A 23,882-nucleotide genomic window follows, 5' to 3' on the forward strand; every position below is an offset into this window, starting at 1 on the left:
TATATATACTGAAATTAGAATTAAAGAGGAGAAGTTGTTAGGTTTCTGATTATATTTCTGTGTAAGTATGAAAATAAAGATGATAGTATACCCCACTTCGAGAGGAGACTTTCTCCCAGGTGAGCAAGCTCAATAACAAACTTTTTGATACCCAATACAATGCATGCATCAGGTATTTAAACAAAACAAGAAATAACAACCTGCTGACATCACTAAAAATCGAATGACATCATAATACAGCCAAAATATTAATTAATTAATTCTTCAATTCTTAGCTGCTCTCTTCCTTGTATATGTGAATAGGACCGGCGGTTTATCTGGTTGGCCCAGTTGAGTCCTTGCATTACCTCCCACCCAAAAAGCCACCTTGTCCTCAAGGTGAAAGTCGGGAAAGCGAAGATCAAGTGAAGCATAGTTCTCCCAAGTTGCCTCAAAATCTGGAAGGCCCTTCCATTTGACAAGCACTTCCGCTGTTATAGCCCCTCCCAAAGAAGCATTACGAACCCCAACAATTTCCTCTGGTTCAGCCACCATAATCATATCCTCAGTAAGCTGGGCAGGGATAGTAGGGCACACCGGCGCCGAGCCAACGGGCTTCTTGAGTTGGGAGATGTGGAAGACCTGACGTATCTTGGCTTTTGGAGGTAAGGATAACTTATAGGCAACCTTCCCGATTCTCTCAAATACTTCAAAGGGCCCGAAGTAACGAGCAACAAGCTTTTCATGTAGCTTAGTAACTATAGATTTTTGACGGTAGGGTTGCAATTTCAAAAACACCAAGTCCCCTACTGCAAACTCCATATCTCTCCTTTTAACATCAGCCTGGTGTTTCATGATTTGCTGAGCCCGAAGTAATTGAGCCTTCAAATCATCGAGTATGGCATCCCGTTCTTGCAACTGCTCCTCGAGGGATGAATTTGCAGTGCTACCCTGCTCAAAACGGATCAAGGTAGGGGGGTCTCGTCCATATAAGGCCTTAAAAGGCGTACACGATAAAGAGTTGTGATGGGAAGTATTATACCAGTACTCTGCCCAATCCAACCACTTACTCCAGCTTTTAGGTTTCTCTCCAATGAAACACCTGAGATAGGTTTCAAGCCCCTTGTTTTCCACTTCACTTTGTCCATCCGTTTGTGGGTGATAAGCTGTGCTCCTTTAAGTAAGTGCCTTGAAGGCGAAATAACTCCCGCCAGTAATGACTCATAAAAATTTTATCGCGATCTGAGACGATAGTAGAAGGAAAGCCATGTAATCTAACCACCCCATGAATGAACGCTGCTGCCACTCCTTGGGCCGTAAAAGGATGCTTCAAAGGAATGAAATGGGCATATTTAGTCAAGCGATCCACCACCACCAATATTGTGTCGTACCCCTGAGATTTTGGTAGCTTCTCAATGAAGACCATAGTTAAATCTTCCCAAACCCGAGATGGGATTGGTAATGGTTGCAGTAATCCCGCGGGACTAAGGGTTGAGTGTTTGTTTCATTGGTAGACAATACAAGAGGATACGTATTTGGATACACAACGCCGCATCCCCGGCCAATACCATTCTCGAGCCAAACGCTGATAAGTTTTAAAATCTCCCGAGTGACCACCCATGGCTGAATCATGGTATTTCGTCAACAATTTGGTGACCAAGTTCGAATCACCTGGAATGACCATCCTGCCTTTGTATTTAAGAATCCCATGTTTAATGCTATAGCCTTTAGGCACTGGTTGTCCTTGTTGAAGGGCTTGAACCAATTGCTGAATAAATGGATCAGCGTGTATTTGCTGTTGGAAATCCTCCCATTTGATTCCTCTAGCTGAGATTAGAGTGCTACACTCCATATCGGGGTGTTCCTTACGAGATAACGCATCAGCAACCTTATTATGAGCCCCCGGCTTGTACTGAATATCGAATTCATAACCCAATAATTTACTCATCCACCTCTGATACTCCGATCCCACTTCCTTCTGAGCCATGAGGAACCTGAGACTTTGTTGATCCGTACGTATAATGAATTTCCGACCTAGAAGATATTGGCGCCATTTCATCACCGAAAGGACAATTGCCATCAACTCTTTTTTGTATACGCATTTTTGCCGAGCTCGCTGCCCCAATACCTTGCTGAAGAAGGCTAAGGGATGTTCTGATTGCATAAGCACCGCACCAACCCCAAACCCGGATGCATCCGCTTCAATAATGAACAATTGATTGAAGTCTGGCATAGCTAGCACAGGAACCTGAGTCATAGCTTGCTTCAGTGTTGTAAAGGCTTGGGTGGCCTCTTCACTCCATCCAAATTGGTCTTTCTTGAGCTGTGCAGTTAGAGGAGCTCCTATGGTGGCATAGCCTTTCACAAACTTGCGATAATAACCCGTTAAACCCAAAAATCCACGGAGCTCCCGAATGTTTTTAGGAACAGGCCAAGAAGTAATTGCTGAAATTTTCGATTGATCCACCGCCACCCCGGATTGTGAAATAACATGCCCCAGATATGCAGCTCCTCCTTCCCAGTATCGCATTTCTTCCAATTTGCGAAGAGTTGATGATTAGAGAGTAACTCTAACACCTGTTGTAAATGTACTATGTGTGCCTCCCATGACGTGCTGTAAATCAATATGTCATTGAAAAAGACCAACACGGACTTCCTTAAGTAAGGTCGGAACACCTCATTCATAACCGCTTGGAAGGTGGCCGGAGCGTTGGTTAAACCGAAGGGCATAACCAAGAATTCATAGTGACCCTCGTGTGTACGGAAGGTTGTTTTGTGGATATCCTCGCGCCTCATCCGAATCTGATGATACCCGGATTTTAGGTCAAGTTTACTGAACACCTTAGCACCATTCAACTCATCCAATAACTCATCTATGACCGGGATCGAAAACTTATTTGGAACCGTAGCCTTGTTAAGCGCCCGATAATCGACGCAAAAACGCCACGACCCATCCTTTTTCTTCACCAACAGGACAGGACTAGAGCATGGGCTCTGTGAAGGTTGAATTATTCCTGCTGTCAACATATCCGTAATTAAAGATTCGATTTCATCCTTCTGTCCCTGGGGGTATCTGTAAGGTCGTAGGCTAATAGGGTCAGTACCCTCCTTGAGTACTATGGCGTGATCATGGGTTCTCTTAGGAGGTAAGCCCGAAGGCATGTCGAATACATGCTTAAACCCCTGTAGAACATAATGTAGCACTGAAGGAATTTGCCCCATATCTAGTTCGCCAGCTACTTGTTGATCACTTGACATTTGATTAAATTCTACCAAATACCCTCCACCTTCCTTCTGCAAGGTTCGTATCATCGCTTTTAATGAAATTTTAGTTCTCCCAAGTGAAGGGTCTCCCTTAAGTGTTACATGCTCCCTCCCCAGCTGAAATTTTAAGGTCTGGGTTTTCCAATTACTCATTATGGTAGCCAATTTTTAAGCCACTGTACCCCTAAGATAATGTCAGAATTTCCCAAAGGAAGAGGGAGGAAATCCTCAATGACAGTCATACCTGGGAGTTGCAGATTCACTTCTTTGCACAGCCCTGTACCACGCATGGACTCCCTTGTCCCCAATGAAACACCGAAGGATTTTGTCAGAGTAAGTGGGACGCCCAATGTTTCAACCACCTCCCTCGATATGAAGTTGTGAGTTGCCCCTGGATCAATCATAACCACTACTTCCTTGCCCAGTATATAGCCCAGCAGCTTAAGAGTGCGTGGGCTCGTAAAACCCATAACTGAGTTGAAGGATATTTCGGGCTGAAGCTCTTCCACCATTTCTGCCGGCGTCATCTCTTCTGTTTGATCCACCACATTTAAGTCCACCTCCTCTCCATACTCATCATCCTGTGAGATCAATACGCTAAGCTCCCTTCGACGACACTTATTGCCGATAAACCATTTCTCGTCGCACCTAAAGCATAAGCCCTTCTCTCTCTTCTGTTGGACCTCCCGTTCTGTGAGTCTCCTTATTTCTCTAGGTTTTTGGTTCATGTTTGTGGTAGTGAAGGTTTTGCTTTGGGGTACGGTTTGATTTTGGGTTGCGGTAGGGAAACTTGTTGAGTATGAAGATGATGGAAAGGTGTTTAGGGTCTTTGGGTTGTATTTTGTAAAAGGCACAGTTTGGGTTTAGGCTGAATACTTGTGGGTAGGCCCAATTCTCAGTTTCTCTTCAACTTTAGCCACCAAGTCCATTGCCTGGTCCAAAGTAATTGGGCCTAACAATCTTACCTCGGCCCGTACTTCCTCCTTAAGGCCATTTATGAATTTTCCCATAGCAATCTCTTCAGGTACACCTTCTAGGGGAGCCAAGAGTTCAATAAACCTTCTGCGGTAATCACCCACCACTCCTATCTGGCGGTTGTTCAGCCATTGCTCCTGAAGCGTGCCGGTGGAGGTAGAACGGAACTTCCTTAGAATTAGTCCCTTCATCTGACCCCAAGTGGTCATAGGATGACGCTTGTGCTCCCACTGATACTAGAAGAGCGCGTCGCCTTCCAGTGCCACCACTGCGACCTCCAGCTTGTCCTCCTCTGAGAGCCGATAAAACTTAAAGAAGCGTTCGGCACGGAGGATCCATCCATCCGGTTCTCACCATTAAAGGAGGGCATATCCAGCTTCTTAAATCTCCAGTTAGCGCCGTTGCCATGATTCACACCCAGACCTCCATCATTTTGAATACGAGATTGATTCGGCGAACCACGAGGTTGTGCCCTAGCATCTGATTCCCCGGATTCACCATCGAGGCGTGAGCGAAGAGCACCCAACGAGTCACGTACCTTTCGCTGAAAACGCTCCTGGTCCTCGCGATTGTGCGCCACCTTCCCATCCAACTGCAGCGAAAAAACAGCCAGTTCTTGCCGAAGATGTTCAAATAACTGTTGCTGTTGCTCGGCGCGTGAATTAGCGAGAGCATTTGCGATCTCCTCAGCCACGATCGAGCACATCTCCGTCATACCCTGTTCCAGTTGTTCGACTCTCTGCGTCACCGTTGATGGAGCCATCGCCACTGTTCACCGATCGAACGATGCTCTGATACCAGGTTTGTAAAGAATCAAGTAATATATATACTGAAATTAGAATTAAAGAGGAGAAGTTGTTAGGTTTCTGATTATATTTCTGTGTAAGTATGAAAATAAAGATGATAGTATACCCCACTTCGAGAGGAGGCTTTCTCCCAGGTGAGCAAGCTCAATAACAAACTTTTTGATACCCAATACAATGCATGCATCAGGTATTTAAACAAAACAAGAAATAACAACCTGCTGACATCACTAACAATCTAATGACATCATAATACAGCCAAAATATTAATTAATTAATTCTTCAATTCTTAGCTGCTCTCTTCCTTGTATATGTGAATAGGACCGGCGGTTTATTGGGCTGGCCCAGTTGAGTCCTTGCATCTTGTTAAGTGTGTGTTTATTGCCTTCTTTTGTTTATACTATGTTTTTTCACTTTCTTCTACACTACCTATTGCCATTGTTGGGTCCAAGTACCTTTCCTTTCACCTTCTAATCAAACACATTTGTAAATTCACCTCGAGTACGAATTAATAACTAGTATTAGTGGCAAGCTTGTGATCATATGCACAGGGTTGTCAAACCACATTATTCAAGTGATAAAATTGATTTTTGAGGATTCTATTTTCTTTAACAACAGCTAATTTATTAACTAAAACTTGTGTCTTATGTTTTATTAACTTGAAATAATATGAGATATAGGACTATTTATACTAAATGTCTAACCTAATTCCCTAAAAATACTAGGGCTAGTTATAATAAACACCTAAAAATAGAAGATACTTAAACTATTTTATTTTCTAACAGGTTGAATTATGGTTTGTTGGATCATAGCAATTGGATGCTAAGAAGATAAGCAAAGGAAAGACAACTAGGACTTTGGGACAACTCATTCACAAGTTAGGGAGTTTAGATCAATAACAAGTGAACAATAAGTAGGGTAATATGACAAACTAAGATGAGATGGGCGCATCCACTTTTAGATTTAAGCACCACTTTGTGGATGACAAAGATAGAGAGTTTTAGGATTCTAGGTCCTTCACAATATCCAAGCCATACACATAATCTTAACTAAGCTATGAAGAGGAATCAATAAATTTTATCTTCTAGGCTACTTGTTCACGAGTAAGATTCTCGCTACTAACTTTCATAGTCAACTATCCAATCTATGCGTAGAGTTGAAGTAGTGTTAGGCATTCTTTCTAGGGATAGACCTTGACCATCCTTGTAAATTGAGGAAAATTTGAACTAAATAAGCAAAATAATATAAAAAGTCAAACAACAAGCAATGTTTTAAAATATTTCTCAAAGTAAGCACTTTTTTCCCAGAGCTGAGGTTTGGGACTAACAGCCAACAAAGAAGGCGGGTAAAAAAAAAGTCAAGTTCTTTGTTCGCTGTTAGTAATAGCGAACAAAGGTTTTATTTAGTCAAACAGGGTCAAACTTGTGTTCGCTGTTACTAACAGCGAACAAAGGCTTGACCTTGTTTGACCAGGTCTCCTTTGTTCATAGTTACTATAAAGACCTGCTAAAAAAATCAAAGTCTTTGTTCACTGTTAGTAACAGCGAACAAAGAACTTGACTTTTTTTTTACCAGCCCTCTTTGTTCGCTGTTAATAACAACGAACTACCCAAATCTCAGCTTTGGGAAAAAAGTGCTTACTTTAGGAAATATTTTAAAACATTGCTTATTGTTTGACTTTTTTATATTATTTTGCTTATTTAGTTCAAATTTTCTAAATTGAGAAAGTATTAATTTTTCCTAAGGGGCTTGATATTCTAACCCATACCAATGACCTCCCAAACATGTTAGTGGGTCAATAACCCTATAATCCTGGTAAGTAACTACTCACTCATAATGCATGAAAACATAAAGACAAACATATTATTGAAGAGTTAAATAACTGTCTGTTTTTAGGGTTTTCTTGTATTATTTTCGGTTAATAATAAACTGTTACAAAGCTGAGTTTAAGTAGCTACAAACTTACTATAATCACAATATTACAATCTCCTAATTATCTCCCTAATTGATACTAAGAGTCCTGGTAAAAAAGGTAATGTACAAGATTTGGAATATTTGATTATACGTGATTTATTTTTTCCTTCACTCCCCCTCAAGTTGGATCGCGTGATTTCGAACGCCCAACTTGTGAAGAGTATCTTGAAACTGTTCTGCTCTGATTGCCTTGGTTAAGATATTTGCCAATTGTTCTTTGGATTTAGCATATGGAATATGTATGATCTTCCCCTCAAGTTTTTCTTTAATGAAGTGTCTATCAACCTCCACATGTTTAGTTCTATCGTGCTGGACTGGATTCTTAGATATGCTTATTGCTGCTTTATTGTCACAATTCAGCTCACAACTACTGTTTTGATGAAATCCAAGTTTTGTGAGGAGTTTTCTAATCCACAATATCTCAGTGACCCCTTTTCCTATTCCTCGAAATTCTACTTCTGCACTGGACAATGCAACCACCTTCTGTTTTTGACTTTTCCACGTAACTAGGTTTCCTCCTACGAGTGTGAAATACCCAGATGTTGATTTTCTGTCATCCCTGTCTCCTGCCCAGTCTGAATCTGTGTATGCTTGCAGTCTGAGATGTTCATTTCTTGGAAACATTATCCCCTTTCCAGATATCCCTTTAAGTACCTTAAGATCCCGAGGATTGCTTCTATACGATGAGTCTGAGGCTGGTGCATAAATCTACTCACAATTCCAACTGCATATGCAATGTCTGGACGGGTGTGTGAGAGATAAATCAATTTTCCTACCAGTTTTTGATATTGTTTACGGTTTGCTGCTTCTCCTCCTTGAACTGTATGGAGGCCATGATTTACTACAATGGGAGTATCTGCAGGTTTGCATTCTAGCGTTCCAGTTTCCGCGAGCAAATCTAAAATATACTTCCTTTGACATATGAAGATCTCTTCATTTGACCTGAGCACTTCAATCCCTAGGAAGTATTTGAGTCTTCCTAGATCCTTCATCTCAAATTTATCGAACAATTTCTCCTTTAACATCTCTATCTCCTTTCTGTCATTTTCTGTGATAATCATATTATCTACATAGATGATAAGGCATGTTATCAAGTCTCCTCTTCTTTTAAGGAAGAGTCTGTGGTCTGAATTGCTCTAGTGATAGCCAAATCTCTTCATAGCAGAGGTAAACCTGCCAAACCATGCCCGGGGAGATTGTTTCAGACTATACAAGGTCTTTCGAAGCTTACATCCTTCAATTTTGAAGAAGTTCTCTGAGAAACCAGGAGGTGCTTGCATGAGCACTTCTCGTAATTCTCCATGAAGAAAGGCATTCTTAACATCGAACTGATGCAGCGACCAATCTTTATTTGATGCGATTGAGAAAAGGATTCTAAAGGTGTCAATCTTGGCCACTGGATAGAATGTTTCTGAGTAGTCAATCCCATATGTTTGTGTGTATCATTTTGCAACCAGACGTGCGTCATATCTTTCAATTGTTCCATCACATCTGTATTTTATTGTGAACACTCATTTACAGTCTACTACCCTTTTCCCTTTTGGAATAGTGCATTTCTCCCATGTTCCATTTTTGTTGAGAACATTGATTTCATCCTCCATTGCTTGTTTCCAGATTTTGCTTTTAAGAGCTTCTTCAACTGTTTTGGAAATTCTTTCTGAGTAAATAGCAGTTTGGAAGGCTTTGGCTATCTCAGATAGATTCCCTTTGAGACTGTTTACTAACTGGATATTTTGATCGTCAGGACTCATATTCCGGATCATATCGTTTGGGAAGAATCCCTCTCGTGCTTCTTGGAGGTAGTTTGTGTTCAGTTAGCTCTTCTACTGTTTCAGGGATAGTTTTTGTTGCTTCTTCATTTTCCTGTATCTCAATAATAGGGCAATTTTCATCACAGTTAGAGGGATTAGTAGTAGTTTGATTTACCTCCATAGAAGGATCACTGGACAATGGGAATAAAGATTTTGGTAGTGAGAGATGTTGTACTGGTGTTTCGAAACCAATCTCGGGGGTATTGCCAACTTGTTCTTTTGAGTCTGTGTGAACTGTAAGCCAACTTAGATCGTCCGTGGTCTGTTTCTCCCCCTGACATCTAAGGTGGTGATAGTAGTAGGAGTTTTCATGGAAATCACAATCCAAGGTAGTGTACATGTGATTTGTGATGGATCGAAGCACCTACATCCCTTTTGATGTACACCATATCCAACGAAAACAAATTTGACTGCCCGAGGTTCCAACATGGTAAGATTTTGTTTTGGTAGATGGACATAGACAACACATCCAAATATTCGGGGAGGTAGAGAATGGGTTGGTGGAATTTTTGAGTGTAAAGAAAGGGTATCAAGAGGAGTTTTATAGTTAAAGGCTTTTTGTGGGAAGACGGTTTGTGATATAGTTTGCAGTAGCAATGGCTCCAAGCCATAATTTAGTGGGGGTTGGAGATTCAATCATGATTGATTGAGGTATGTTGAGAAGGGTTCTATTTTTACTTTCAAGAATCCCATTTTGTTGGGGGTATCGGGACATGAAGTTTGGTGTAGAAGACCTTATTCAGAGAAAAAATTTTGCATTTTATGATTAATATATTCCCCCCTATTATCGGAACGAAGAATGCGAATTTTTGTTTGGAACTGTGTGAGAATGAGTTTATGAAATTTAGTGAAGACATCATAAACATCAGATTTATGTTTGATAAAATACACCTAACTCATTTTAGTGCAATCATCAATAAATAAAATAAAGTATGAAAAATAAGAGGTGCCTCCATCAGGAGCAGGGCCCTAAACATCTGAATGCACAAGCATAAAAGGTTCAATAGCCTGACTCAAACTAGGATAGTATGAATGTTTATGGCTCTTAGCCAAAATACATGACTCACAATTAAATCTATATTAGATCCACGCAAATAGGGAAAAAGATGTTCTAGATACCCTAGGGAGGGATGTCTAAGTCTACGGTGCCATTTCCACAGTTGTTGCTCTACAGACTCACGAAGAAGCGCTGCACAACCCTTTTGAGATATCTTCTCCACGTAGTACAAGCCATTCTTTTCAATACCACGCCCAATAATTTCCCCCGTTCGTTGATCCTGCACAATACAAAAATGAGGCCCTATCATAACAGTATAGTTTAGTTCTTTAGTCAGTTGACTAACAGAAAGAAGTTTATGAGATAAATCAGGCACAAATAAACAATTATTCAAAGTGAGTTTGGGAAGAATTTTAATAGGGCTTGCACCCTGGACTGCACACATTCTCCATTTGCTGTTTGTATAAGTTTTTTATTTCCGATTTCCTGAGTTCCATAAGGTCATTTTTGTCGTGGGTCATAGTGTCTGTAGCCCCACAATCAAAAACCATTTGGTAGTTTTGGGTTTAAAAGAATTTTGAGTAAGGCTATTTAGGGCAAAGTGGGTATTTGGGATTTTTTGTGGGTTTTCGGGTGTATGGGTTAAAAAAGGGTTTAGGGGTAATTGGTTATTTGTGTGGGGTTTAGTATTACAGTTCTGTCTCAATATTCTCAATGATCCATGAAGTAACCGTGGCATCTTGTTGGGTCCATTTTGCGTATCCTGGGTCGTTTGGGGCTGGTGGGGAAGCGATGATGTGATTGAGCTTCCCTCGCCCACTTATGGCCTGGTACATTAATTTAGACCATCTCGTATAGTTTTGATGACTCAGTTTTTCACTAAGGTTGATGGCCTGATTTGAGCCTCCATCTTGGTTGGCTCGATTTGTTAGGGCTGTTTAGTATTTCCTGTGGTTGGTTCATGGTGATGGGTTGTTCAATTACCTCCACCAATTTTTTTCCGTCAGCTTCAGACATGATTTCAGGTAAGAAATGGTAAATGATGTGGCCTAAAAAACGGTTTCGGTCATTTGAACCACCGTTGGCTTTGATACCATGAAGAGTTAGATAACTTTCTGTTTTTAGGGTTTTCTTGTATTATTTCTGGTTAATAATAAACTGTTACACGGCTGAGTTTAAGTAGCTACAAACTTACTATAATTACAATATTACAATCTCCTAATTATCTCCCTAATTGATACTAAGAATCCTAGTAAAAAAGGTAATGTACAAGATTTGGAATATTTGATTATACGTGATTTATTCTTTCCTTCAATTATAACTCATTATCATCTTTATTATACCTATTATATCCTACTCATAAAAGTTTGATCATGGCTTAGGAAGTATTAGAGAGATAAGGTATTGGCCAGTTAGACCCAAAATAAAACAGGGTACCCAAAAAACGCTATAGGCAAGACACATAGCACGACAAGACAAGACAAGACAAATATAAATACTAATCTAATAACAAACCAAAGGAATATAAATATCAATCATAAAGGCACAAACAATGATCATGATGTAGATTACTACCGATGATCTAGGATAACTAGTTGTATCCTTGTCAAGTCTTCAAAAAATTTGAACTCGATCATGTCATTGATAATTCGCTCCCCCCACGTTTTTTAGGCCTACCACAAAATTTCTTTCCATCAACCGTGATGTTTTCCTCCCTTCTAACATGTGCATCAGCGGTCTTCCTTTGCACACGCTCAAACCATTTCAATATATTTTCATGCATCTTTGCAGGAATGGGCGCAACTCCTACCCTTTTTCAACATGGTTCCTAATCCTAGCCTTTTTGGTGTGTCCACATTCCACACATCAACTCTTACATTCACATCTCTACTACTTTCATCTGATGCTCATATATCTTTTTAACCGACCAACATCTTGCTCCATACAACTCAGTTTTATCACATAACACCCCGTGGTTGCTTTCCACTTAAGTCATCCGCCTTGAATTCAGTGTATTACATTAATTCCTAAATATTAAAATCAGTCGTTTGCACCACAACATCTTGCTCTTTCGCACTAAAATTTGCTGCTATTATTGTTGATTATTGATTGTTGATTGTTTCTTATCCTAATTTTTTTTTATCTCTATTTAAAACATGTGAGCTAAAATTAACTGCTGCAAAAATAACAATCCCCATCGTGGTGAAAGCTTGTAGAAGGTTTTCACTAGGATCTTGTTTTTTCATCAGTTCTACTTTTTGCTACTAGCTCTTGCACACTTGTTTTATTCAAAAAGTATTATGTTTAATCCCATCTTTGGTCTCCTTCAATGTTGTTGAATATCTTCATGTTCTCAACTCTCCAACTCTCTTATCGATGCATCTTGTGGTTGATGTTGCACATCCCCAAAACAATACATCTTGTAGTTAACAATTGTTATACATTGGACTGTGAGAGATCTTAGGTAATAGGTGTTTAGGAGCAATAATATTAATTTGAGCTTATATATGTGCTATCTGTAGAGTTTTCAAGTAATGGTGCATTTTCACCCACTGCTTAGAATATTTTGACTTTGTAGAAGTTTTTAAACCTGTGGTACCCTCACTAGCATCTGTTCGAAATTAGTCATCTCTTAACAAATCAGTTAATGCATGTATGCAGGTTCAGGTTACCTTAGTTGATGTTTCTACGAGTCAGAATGTGATCACAAGTTTGGAGGACTTTCATTTTGTCCCTAGGAAGGATATCTTATCTTCGTATATGGGCCATGAAAGTAAAGAATACTCTCTACCTGAAGATAGAGCCGGTGCCATTGCTTGTATGAGTAAAGCTCTAGCACTTTTTATAAAGAAAGCTTATGATGATAATTTACTTGTTGGAGCTATCGGTCTTGGAGGGAGTGGAGGAACGTCTTTACTGTCCTCCGCTTTTAGAATTCTTCCAGTTGGTGTGCCAAAATTCATTGTTTCTACAGTAGCCGCTGGCCAAACTCAGCCTTACATTGGTACGTCAGATTTGGTATTGTTTCCCTCTGTAGTTGATATATGTGGAATCAATAGGGTGAGCAGGGTTATTTTATCCAATGCTGGAGCTGCATTTGCGGGGATGGTTCTAGGAAGCTTAGAGCGATCATTGGATTCTGCTAATAATAAGGATAAACCTACTCTTGGCATTACTATGTTTGGTGTGACCACCCCATGTGTTGATGCTGTCAAAAACAGGTTGCTCGAGAAAGGTTATGAATGTTTGGTGTTCCACGCAACTGGGGTGGGGGGGCCGAGCGATGGAAGATCTTGTTAGAGGTGGTCTAATACAGGTTTTGTTCTCATTGTGCTACACAGAACAGTATATTTGTTGCAAAGATATCCTATTTTGTCTCTTGCTGTATTTATGTGGAAAAATGTTTACTGTTGAATGTTGATACTAACTGTAATCCAGATTTCGAATGTGATAACTTTTCTTATTTTCTAGCTGAACTAAATGTAGCTTTTTTGGACAGACATTAATAATTACTCAATGAGATGAATACATTTGTTATGTTGTGCTTTTTCTTTATTTATGAATTAGTTGTGGTTGCAAGAAAAACTTATCTCACCTCCAGTATCAATTTATCTTAAGTGTAAAAAATAATGAATTTTTCATCATTGCGTTTAGTTCTAGAGTTTTATCAATTACTACTTTGATTTCTCTTAACCTATCATTGTTGTTTTCAATATTAAATAGGGCGTGTTGGATATCACAACAACCGAAGTCGCTGATTATTTAGTTGGAGGTGTCATGGCATGCGACAGTTCTCGCTTTGATGCTATCATAGAGAAGAAGATCCCCTTTGTTCTTAGTGTTGGAGCCTTGGATATGGTAAACTTTGGGGCAAGGGACAGCATACCTTCCGCCTTTCAGGGTAGAAACATTCATGTGCACAACGAACAGGTGATTCACAAATGCACCAGGTTTTGTGAAATCATAATAAGCAATTTGATATTAGGAGATCCAATTAACTTACCTTCATCTTTAGTACTCAATGTTTCGTTGTGCCTATATAAATAATTGTGGAAACTTGGAATATAAAAAAGGGACTGGAAGCGTATTATTGTTTCGTGATCTTGGTAGTGTTTGTTCTTTACTTGGAGTCATCGCTGCAATTATCTTGGTACCCAAAAAGGAAACATCCTGGCTTGTTGTTTGTTAATCAGGGATAAGATTGCATACTTTGTATACCTTCTGAGTTCTGAATGCAACTTCAGTGGGGTTGATTATTTAATTTTGGAGGTGGTTCTGGTAAACTATGTTTGATTCCGTGCGTTCTTTGTATTTATAATTTGTTTTTCTCGAAGAATGTTACTGTTGGATGTTTCTTTTACAGGACTCTTGGATTCTGAGGTGTAAATGTGGATAACATTATTGTAATTGTTCAGGTGTCACTTATGCGGACCACAACAGCTGAAAACAAGATGTTTGCTAAGTTTATCGCGGACAAGCTGAGCAAGGCATCATCAAAATTTTGTGTCTGCTTGCCAGAAAAAGGTATCTCTGCACTTGATGCAACTGGAAAGCCTTTTTATGATCCTGAAGCAACTGGCACCCTACTTAATGAACTGCAAAGGGAGATTCAGACAGATGAAGATCACCAGGTTCTGTGATTGAACTCCTATCACATATTTCTTTTTTTGTTGTGATTTGTAACTTTGACAAGATTATTAGAACTATATTCCAAATTCTCTAAAAGTTGACTCATGTCTCAATCTGTAGGTAAAAATATATCCTCATCATATCAATGACCCTGAGTTTGCAGCAGCATTAGTGGATGCATTTCTAGAGATCAGCAGCAAGATTGCACCAGGTTCAAGTATTGAGAAAGTTTCCGCTGGCGAACACAATCAATATCTTTGTGAAGATTTGAAACGTGATGTAGACTCATCTAGTTATCCATCAGTACAATACAGTTTGACTGAACTCCCTGATGCAAATAAAGGTTTACTTCAATATTTACTTAAACTGATATGTTTTGGACTACCTATGAGTTATGACAATCACATTTTTGGTATCTATAGGCACTAATCAAGGTTAATATCAAATAATAAGTCTGTTTTTAACAGGCAACCCGTGCGTCACACTTAATATTGACTAATAAGCTGCTTTTTTTAATAGTATTTTTGTTTGCAAAGTTTCTTACTTTTCAGATGTTTGTGTAAAAAATTGTCCTTAGGGGTAGTGCACGATGGTAAGCTCCTTAGAACTGCACGAGTTTGACAAAACCAACCCACAATAATTTTGAGAACTTTCATATTCATCTAAACCAAATAGTAAAAGATAAATTCAGAAAAGTGAGTCTAAACACCTCTAGTTTGATCACAGTTACAGTCTAAATTGTTACGATTACACCTATGACCTAACTTCAAGGTTTTCATTGATTTTTCTATCTCTCTTGATTCACTCGATATATAAAAACAAGAATCTCCCTTAATCTTTTATGTTAAAATCTAGCATCTAACAAAAAAGTTTAACTCTCCAATGAACTTCCCATGCACATTTTCCCTCCTTGCCTAATCCTTCTTCATCCAAACCCTTTTATGGTCCATGAATAGCTTAGGCATCAGTTTCCAAGCGTTCTGACTTCAGGCTTGATTTAACAAGAGAATAAGTCTTCCTTACATCCTTGAAAATCACTGAACAGCCTGTTCAATGACTCTGTTGGGTGATTCTTGATGGTGCACACTTTAGAAGTTAGCTATGGATGGAATAAAAACTCCCCCGTTACGTTACGTTATGCTTCTTGTGTAACCAATTTGAAAGTTGCCACAATGTTAAATCCCGTTATATAATGGTGCATGAATTTTCATGGTTAAAACGTCGCATTCATTGTTACCTAATGTGTAATGTCTGTTATTTTACCGTTACAACATTATTTGTCCCCTCGTTAAAATTTCATTAGTAGCCATTAACTTTAACTATTTAGATCACTTAAATTGTAGTTACTAATAAATAATTAACTAATAAGTTAATTATACACAAAAATTACCTCATATGGTGCAACTATTACGGTTATGGGCACATTATTGCATAATAATAGTAGTTCAACAACAAAATTGCAATTACAAGTTTGAAACTCCCTTTATGTATTCCCCCAAAAATTTCACATTGCATCGGTTGTGATTCGCATTACTCTGTTATAGCCGAGTTCCGCGACCACGCAACCGTTTCCAGAAACACATCCGCGACCGGTGGTTTTTTCCCATGCTATGGAGAGAGAAGGAATCTGATTTTAGAGGGATAGGACTAAAAGGGAGATGATAGAAACAGAGAATCTAATACGTAGTGCTATTTATTTAGCCTTTCTTGGAAGAGAATCAAAGCTCTCAAATGCTTGAAGTCTCTTCAATTTCTTCTTTTTTTCTGTTACTGTTGATCTCTAAATGTCCTGTTTATAATAGTTTCTGTTGTGATAATTACTGAAAGTTAGATATCATATCAGATAATGCTCGCCACTTGATGCTGCACTTGTGCAGCTCATATGATACAATGGCGCTTGGTGCTTCACTATCTTCCATAATCTATTATGAACATTTAGAAGGCAGTTTACATATTTCGTTTAAATCAAATTTCTTTCTAATTTTGTCAAAGAAATTTCATCATGCGAGTTTGTCACTATCTAGGCAGAAAACTGCAACGTGCTTTCTGCAGGGCCTTTTGATTCTCTCGTTTTCTCCCTTTCTTCTCTACTAGATAGAGGTCTCTATTTATGTGGTTTATTGGCAAATTAAGTTAACAGATTATTCTGTTTTTTCTTTTATTTTCCTGTGCAATTTATTTTCTAATGATGTTTACATTCTTTCATAGTATCTGATAGTATTTTACTCTTAAATCCTCTTTGTGATGAAAGAAGCTGGGACTTGATTGCCTTATACGAGTATGTTTTTATGAGTGACCTCTTGCGTTAAATTTCATTTTTACCTGAATCCAGCTTTTTTGTTAATATCCTTATCTACTTCAGTCTTCGAAGCATGTTTCCTTGAATCACTTTTCTCTACTACAACAGATTTACCTAGAGCTGCCAATCCTAGTAAGTAGGTTTCGTTTTGTGCCAAATTTGTCGGGTTCACAAAATTTATCAAAATGTGCTTTTGCTGTACATTAGATGAAACAGGGTTGCAGTATGTAGGCGACTACCAATGTAAAACAATGTCAGTTAAATTTTTGAATTAGGATAATGAGTTAGTAGAATATGAAAATTGATATACCGAGAGTATATTCAGATTGGGGGGGGGGGGGGGGGGGGTTGCTTGTTCATACATGGAAAAATACCGCAGTCGTGGATGGCTAGATGCGTTCACGGAAACGGTCGCAGTGTCGTGGAAAACGCGAATCGCGGGTGATGCGGTGTGAAATTTTGAAAAGAATTTTTTGAACTTATAATTGCATTTTTGTTGGTGAGTCACTGTCTTGGGTTTGGATTATCTTGTTGTCTGAAGTTGGAGATTGCAGGCTCAAGATCTTCACATGGACTGATGCTAATCATTGATTGCTTTATGTGGTATTGGATGGTAATGATTCCTTTTATATGTTGACAGAAACTCTGCGAAGAAGGCAGACAATATTGCGGACGCTCAATGATCAAATAAAAAAAGGAATTCCAATAATAGGAGGTGGTGCTGGGACAGGGATATCAGCTAAGTTTGAAGAGGCAGGTGGCATTGATCTTATAGTCATATACAACTCTGGTAGATTTCGGATGGCTGGACGGGGATCGTTAGCTGGCCTATTGCCTTTTGCTGATGCAAATGCAGTAGTTCTCGAAATGGCAAATGAAGTTTTACCGGTAACCTTCAGACATCCTTGAAACTGATTTTTCACCCTTGAATCATTATACGGTATTCATCCTCAAGATCTCATTTAAACTTGTGTCAAATGTTAGTGGACAAACCTTTATTTATACTGATTTGAAACTGAAGAATCTGCAAGTAGCCCATAGAAAGAATATGTTGTGCAGGTGGTGAAAAATGTACCAGTTCTTGCTGGAGTATGTGGGACTGACCCTTTCCGCAGAATTTATTATTTTCTAAAACAAATAGAGGCAATTGGATTTTGTGGGGTGCAAAACTTTCCAACTGTAGGCCTATTTGATGGTAACTTCAGAAAGAATTTGGAGGAAACAGGAATGGGATACGGGTAACCTCACACTTCTTTTATATATTTATATATATACCCCATTGATCCCTGTATAACTTTGCGGCCTTTTTTTAAAGTTTCTTTTTTCTATTGTTTATTTTGTCAGTTTGGAAATTGAGATGATTGGTTTAGCACACAAAATGGGCCTTTTAACAACTCCATATGCATTCAACGAAGATGAAGCCGTAGGGATGGCAAAAGCTGGTGCTGATATTATAGTAGCGCACATGGGACTTACAACTTCTGGATCAATAGGTGCAACAACTTCCGTTTCAATGGATGAAAGTGTAATTCGTGTTCAAGCTATTGCTGATGCAGCACATAATATCAGGCCGGAGATTATTGTCCTCTGTCATGGAGGTACAAAACAATAAATTTTGAGTGACATTTACTTTAAGCTTCAGCTTTTATCTCTGCTCGTTGCTTACCATTTTAAATCATGTGGATTAACTACTCGTTTGAAGATAACGCTTTAGGTGAAGTATTATGTAATTTGTCAGCGTGTTTCTTCCATCAGCCTTAGTGCTTGCTAATACTTGAATGATGACATGATGTTGACTATTCTTTTTGTTCCTTTTATTTTGCTCCACCCCCCTATAAAATCAAAGTGATGGAGGAGTAAAGATGTTTCCAAATTTGTGCTTATCTGAAATTTTAGTCTTATTGTAATGAAAAAAAAAAGATGAAGATGGTAGGTGCCTTGCATTTGGAAATCTCCTTGGCCTCTACATGGCCAACTCATGTCGTGCAAATGCCCGTATTCTGACATTCTCGCTTGGTACTAAACTGCCAAACTTTATGATCGGGGAGTTTCTAAAATACCCTCTGGATATACAAGCCAAGGCCATGAACATTTGGGATCACTCTGATGTATTTTGCTATGTATAGAAATGTATGATTGATTGCAAAGGTCACTTATATGTTCCTGACATAACGAATGTTTAATGTTGCTCTAAAAATAAGCAGTGATGAAATGGATTGAATGTTGCAGGTCCGATATCTGGTCCAAAAGAAGCTGAGTTCATACTGAAGAGAACCAAGGGAGTTCATGGCTTCTATGGGGCATCCAGCATGGAAAGACTACCCGTCGAGGAGGCTATAACGAGCACGGTAAAACAATATAAATTAATTTCGCTGAACTGAAAGTCTGAAACTCACTTGGTTGCCAGACTTGCTTTCTTTTATTAGTCCAATGTTTGTGACAGACAGAAACTAACAATAAGGGAGTGCTAATGGGAAAAAAAATAAATTTTGTGCATGTTTGAATACAATTTTTTTGCTATAAACGACTTCTTTGTCAATATGTCATTTTCTAAAGCGATTTGCCGGACAAAACTACCAGCAGTTTCGGCATGACTTCGTAAATAACCTTGTTTAGTAATTACCTTTTTAGTTAACTAATTGTCTTATATTTTAGTTTAAGAAATCAGCTTTAAAATTGAGTTGACTAAAGTTTTAAATTAATTTGATTGCTAATGTGTTTGGTGAAATTAATTTTTAAAATTAGTTGTTGAAATATGTATAAGGATGAAAATTGATGTAATATATATAATGTAATAATCCCTCCTATTCAATATATTTGTTCTTTTACCTTTTTAAAGCACATCGAGTCGACATTTTAACCTCTAATATCTTTAATTGTGCATGATTAAAAATTATAAAAATTTAATATTAATAATCTTTGCATTGAAACGAATAAAATAAGATCTCACAAGATATTTTAACTTATAGATTTAAGAACAAAATACAAATTAAAAGTGGTGATTAAATAGTAACCAAAAAATAGATGTGACAAGCAGAAAGAATAGGATAGAGTAAATGTAAAACGCTGCTATTGTACATCTTACAAAATTCATACCAAAAGTTTAACTTTTAATCAAATATTATTCATTGAATTTGACATTTCATCTTCTCATCATTTCCTGCTAGTGATTGTTTCTCTTTCGTCTTGAATAACAAGTTAATCATCTCCCCAAATCAAGTTCTTCTTAGCGTTGTTGCGGTTTATTGGTGCATCCCAATGTATTACTTCTCTCTGTATCTTAAAATTTAATATATTTTGATTATTGATTTCTTTATTTCAATTCTTGATTTTGAAATCTAAATCAATATGTCCTTTGAATAATTCTTATATCTTGGTTTCAATTTTTGATTTTTGAAAGACAACAATTAATTCGTGATCTTTTTATTTCTTGATGTCATCTAAAGTGATTTTTGAGTTTTTTTTTTTTTGTTGAATGTGATTGTTGGTGCGACAAATGTGCAATTTTTGAGTTTTTGAAAGACAACTATCAATCTGAATCAATTATTGATTATCGGTGCAACAAATGTGCAAATGAATTGTTTATATCAAACCTCAAGGAAATTCATAAGCGTTAATTTATTGAGTTTTTTAACTTGAATTTTGAGTGTGATTTTATTTTTTTAACAGTATACACATTCAATTTTGGAGGGAAACTATAATTTGAAAATTTTGAAGGAAAGAAATACATTAACTGATATACTTCTATATATCTTCCAAGGACCATCAGATGCTGATGTTTTCTTTATTTTTTTTAATTATAGTATGAATATTTAATTCAAATTTACATATAATGTTGCTAAAAAACATTTATCTGAAATTGAAAAAAAAAAAAACATAAAGCATAATTCAAATTTATCAAGTCCCAACAAGGTGCTATTCAACAAATTAATTGTTAGAAATACATGGACCGACACAAATTTAAATCACACAAATGAAAGATTTCATACTGTGTGAATGACAATAATGAAATTAATCACCGAAGTTTTAATAAGTTTAATTTTATTACTGTCTGAGTTTTAATATCGATATGCCATACTTTCATTTGAGTGATTAAGATTTGTGTTATGCCATGTATTTCTAACAATAAATTTGTGAATAATACCTTGTTATGACTTAATAATACTTGTATAGACAACATTACATGTGAAATTGAATCAAACACTCATACTATAATTTTAAAAAGTAAACAAATCTACGATGATGTTGAACGGTGTATGTATTTCTTTTCTCCAAAATTTTCAAATTATATAGTTTCCTTTGGAAGTTGATTGTGTATAGTGTTAAAAAAAATAATACTCCCTTCTATTCATATTAAGTGTTCTATTTACTTTATACACTTATTTAATCCTTAATAAATCGAGTTATGTATAATTAAAAATTATAAAAAGTTGATATAATAATCTTTACATCAAAACGAATCAAATAAGATCCCACATGATTATGTTTTAACTTATAGATTAATAATAAAATGCAATTTAAGAGTGATAAATAAACAGTGTCTCAAAAGTAAATTCAAAAATTCAAAAGTAAATTCAAATATCCCACATGCATCTAAGCTGAATAGGAGGGAGTATTACTTAAAAAATTCAAAAATCAATAAACTAATGCTTATATGAATTCTCTAGAAGCTTGATATAAACAACCCATATGCACATTTTTCGAATCAACTATCAAAAGTTTATTCAGATTGATCATTGTCTTTAACAAAACTCAAGAGTTGCAAATTTGTTGAATATTTGTTGCATTGACAATCACATTAAAAAATACTCAAAAATCACTTTAAATGACATCAAAAAAATCAACAATTAAAGAATTGACTGTTATCTTCAAAAATCAAGAATTGAAATCAAGAAATCAAGAATGAAGATGAAATTCAAGAAATCAAGAATCGAAATCATGAAATTGAAATCAATTTAATATTGTAATTCAAGTTGAAGTGAGAAGTAATACACGGAGATGCACCGGTTAACCGTAGCAACGACAAGATGAACTTGATTTAGGAAGATGATGAGCCTGAAATTCAAGACGAACGAAAAACAATCGTAAACAAAAATTGATTGTCTTTCATAAAATAAATCAACTCAAATGTTTTAAGATCTACTGTTACAATGCTTTGAATGAAACTGAAAATTGATGAAGTCATGGGGATATTGGAGAAGACATATCGAAGGGAAAGGAAATTGAAAAATACCGCCATAATCACTGGCATTCTGGAGCTATTTCTGGAAATTGATGGAGGAGTTATTATTTTGGGAAAAATAATGCCATAAATGTGTTTCAATTAATTGATTCAAGTTTCAAACTTTTCAGTTTCCTATTAAGTTTATAATATTAAATTAGACCCCTACATTATTTTTTTGTCTTTAATAGCTCTTTCTCAAGGAGGGTCGTTCCTGACTCGTTCCTGACTATAGGTAAGGTAGACATTTGCCTAAAGCCCCAAGTTAAAAATGCCTTAAAATTAGAAAATGCTAGTTAATAAAGTAGACACTCATAAATTTGCAATTTATGAGTAGTTTTTTATCATTTAAGAATTATATAGCATGTCTACATTTTTAATGCTAATTATAATATTGGGCTTGTTTTTTGTTATTTTTCTATACAACCGTTTAAGTTCAGATTCAACCCTCCATAGAAAGGATCCATTTATTTCATATTGCCTAAAGTCCATATAATCCCAAAAATGGCATTGATTTTTAACCTACCATTTGGACTGGGCTTGAATGTAATGGTGTTGCCCACAAACTGCCTCAGCCAGCTTCATCAAGAATTCTTGATAAAGTGTGATTAGGCTATAGATCATTAGCTAGTCTCTTGAAAGACCGTCTCTTTGAGACACATATTTCAAGCCCAACCCATTAAAAATTATTACCTGCCTACCGTATTCTTAATGCCTACTTAAGTTATCCTTAATGGTTACTTACCGTATCCTTAATGCCTATTTTCAATATCTTAAATGTCTACTTACACCATTTTTAATGCCTATTTATAATATTTTTAAAAATATATATAATGGGTTGAGCCAATTAAAAATGGTCTCTCTCGTCTCACAAAAATTTGTGATAGACCATTTGAATCAAGGACATTGTATTTATAATATTTCTAATTGATTTATGGAGTACACATTTTATTTACTTTCTCTAGTTCAATATAATGTGTAAACTTCTTGTTTTCACCCTATAGACCATTTGAATCAAGGACATTGTATTAATATATTTACCTGCCCATATATTAAAATTTTAAAAAATTGATATTTGTGAAAGCGTACATTAAAACGAATTAAACAAGATTTCTCACTAAACTGTATTTTTTCTTATGTATGATATAAAGATTAAGAAGTTAAATGATATCAATTAATAAATAGTAGATACTATTCAAGTGTAGCAATTATTTTTAGAAGTAATTAAAAAAAATTGGATGATATTAAACTTAATAATATTTATTTTAAATTTGGTGCAACAGTTAGCATCGTGGATACTACTTTTTGTAGAGTATTTGTAGGGATATTAAACTTCAAGAGTATGTTTTAAGTTGATATCATAGTTAACTCTTTAAGTCGCAACCGAATTGTTGAATATGTTACTTTTTTTGTGAAGTGGGATTTATCTAACTTTCGGAGTAAATGTTGTGATCCCTCGTCAATAAAATGGAACCTATTGGCAACTACTACTATTTTATTCATTTCTTTTTTAACATTTTGACTGAATTAATTACTAATTATAAGTAGGGATATGCAAAATAATTTAAATTATATTATTCGATAATTGGGTGATTTAGTTCAAAAATTAGGAATTTTGTGAAATCAAATATCTCTTTTTTAAATAATAATATAGAAAACTCTAAAAAAAAAAAACTTGGCTTATGTATTGCTAGAATTAGGCTTTAAATTTTGTATATTAGACATCCATGTTTACGATTTTCAACTACACATAAATTGCATAACTAATCAATTGCTAATATTTAAGTTTTTGATCATTCAACCAAATTTCCTAAGTAATTTAATTTTCAAACTATATATTAATCTTGAATTGATAAAAGAAAGTGAAGTGGGTTCAAATGCTTTTGTGTTCACAAGAGTGCAAAATAAAAAAAAAAATTAGATATCCGAC

General features: G+C 36.5%; 1 protein-coding gene across 1 annotated transcript in view; it reads left to right on the forward strand.

Annotated features, from left to right (window-relative positions):
* LOC130809248 (toMV susceptible protein tm-1(GCR26)) overlaps window positions 1-19,272 on the forward strand; it is a 27,817-nt gene extending 8,545 nt beyond the window's left edge. Inside the window, 9 exon segments of the mRNA XM_057674936.1 lie at window positions 12,465-13,073; window positions 13,075-13,119; window positions 13,527-13,733; window positions 14,219-14,434; window positions 14,553-14,775; window positions 17,372-17,619; window positions 17,791-17,969; window positions 18,076-18,329; window positions 18,961-19,272. Of these exon segments, the coding sequence (XP_057530919.1) occupies window positions 12,465-13,073; window positions 13,075-13,119; window positions 13,527-13,733; window positions 14,219-14,434; window positions 14,553-14,775; window positions 17,372-17,619; window positions 17,791-17,969; window positions 18,076-18,329; window positions 18,961-19,112 (2,133 nt within the window). The 3' untranslated portion in view covers window positions 19,113-19,272.
* The last annotated feature ends 4,610 nt before the right edge of the window (window positions 19,273-23,882 follow it).

Source organism: Amaranthus tricolor, chromosome 3 (genome assembly GCF_026212465.1).
Source record: "Amaranthus tricolor cultivar Red isolate AtriRed21 chromosome 3, ASM2621246v1, whole genome shotgun sequence".
Classification (NCBI taxonomy): Eukaryota; Viridiplantae; Streptophyta; class Magnoliopsida; order Caryophyllales; family Amaranthaceae; genus Amaranthus; species Amaranthus tricolor.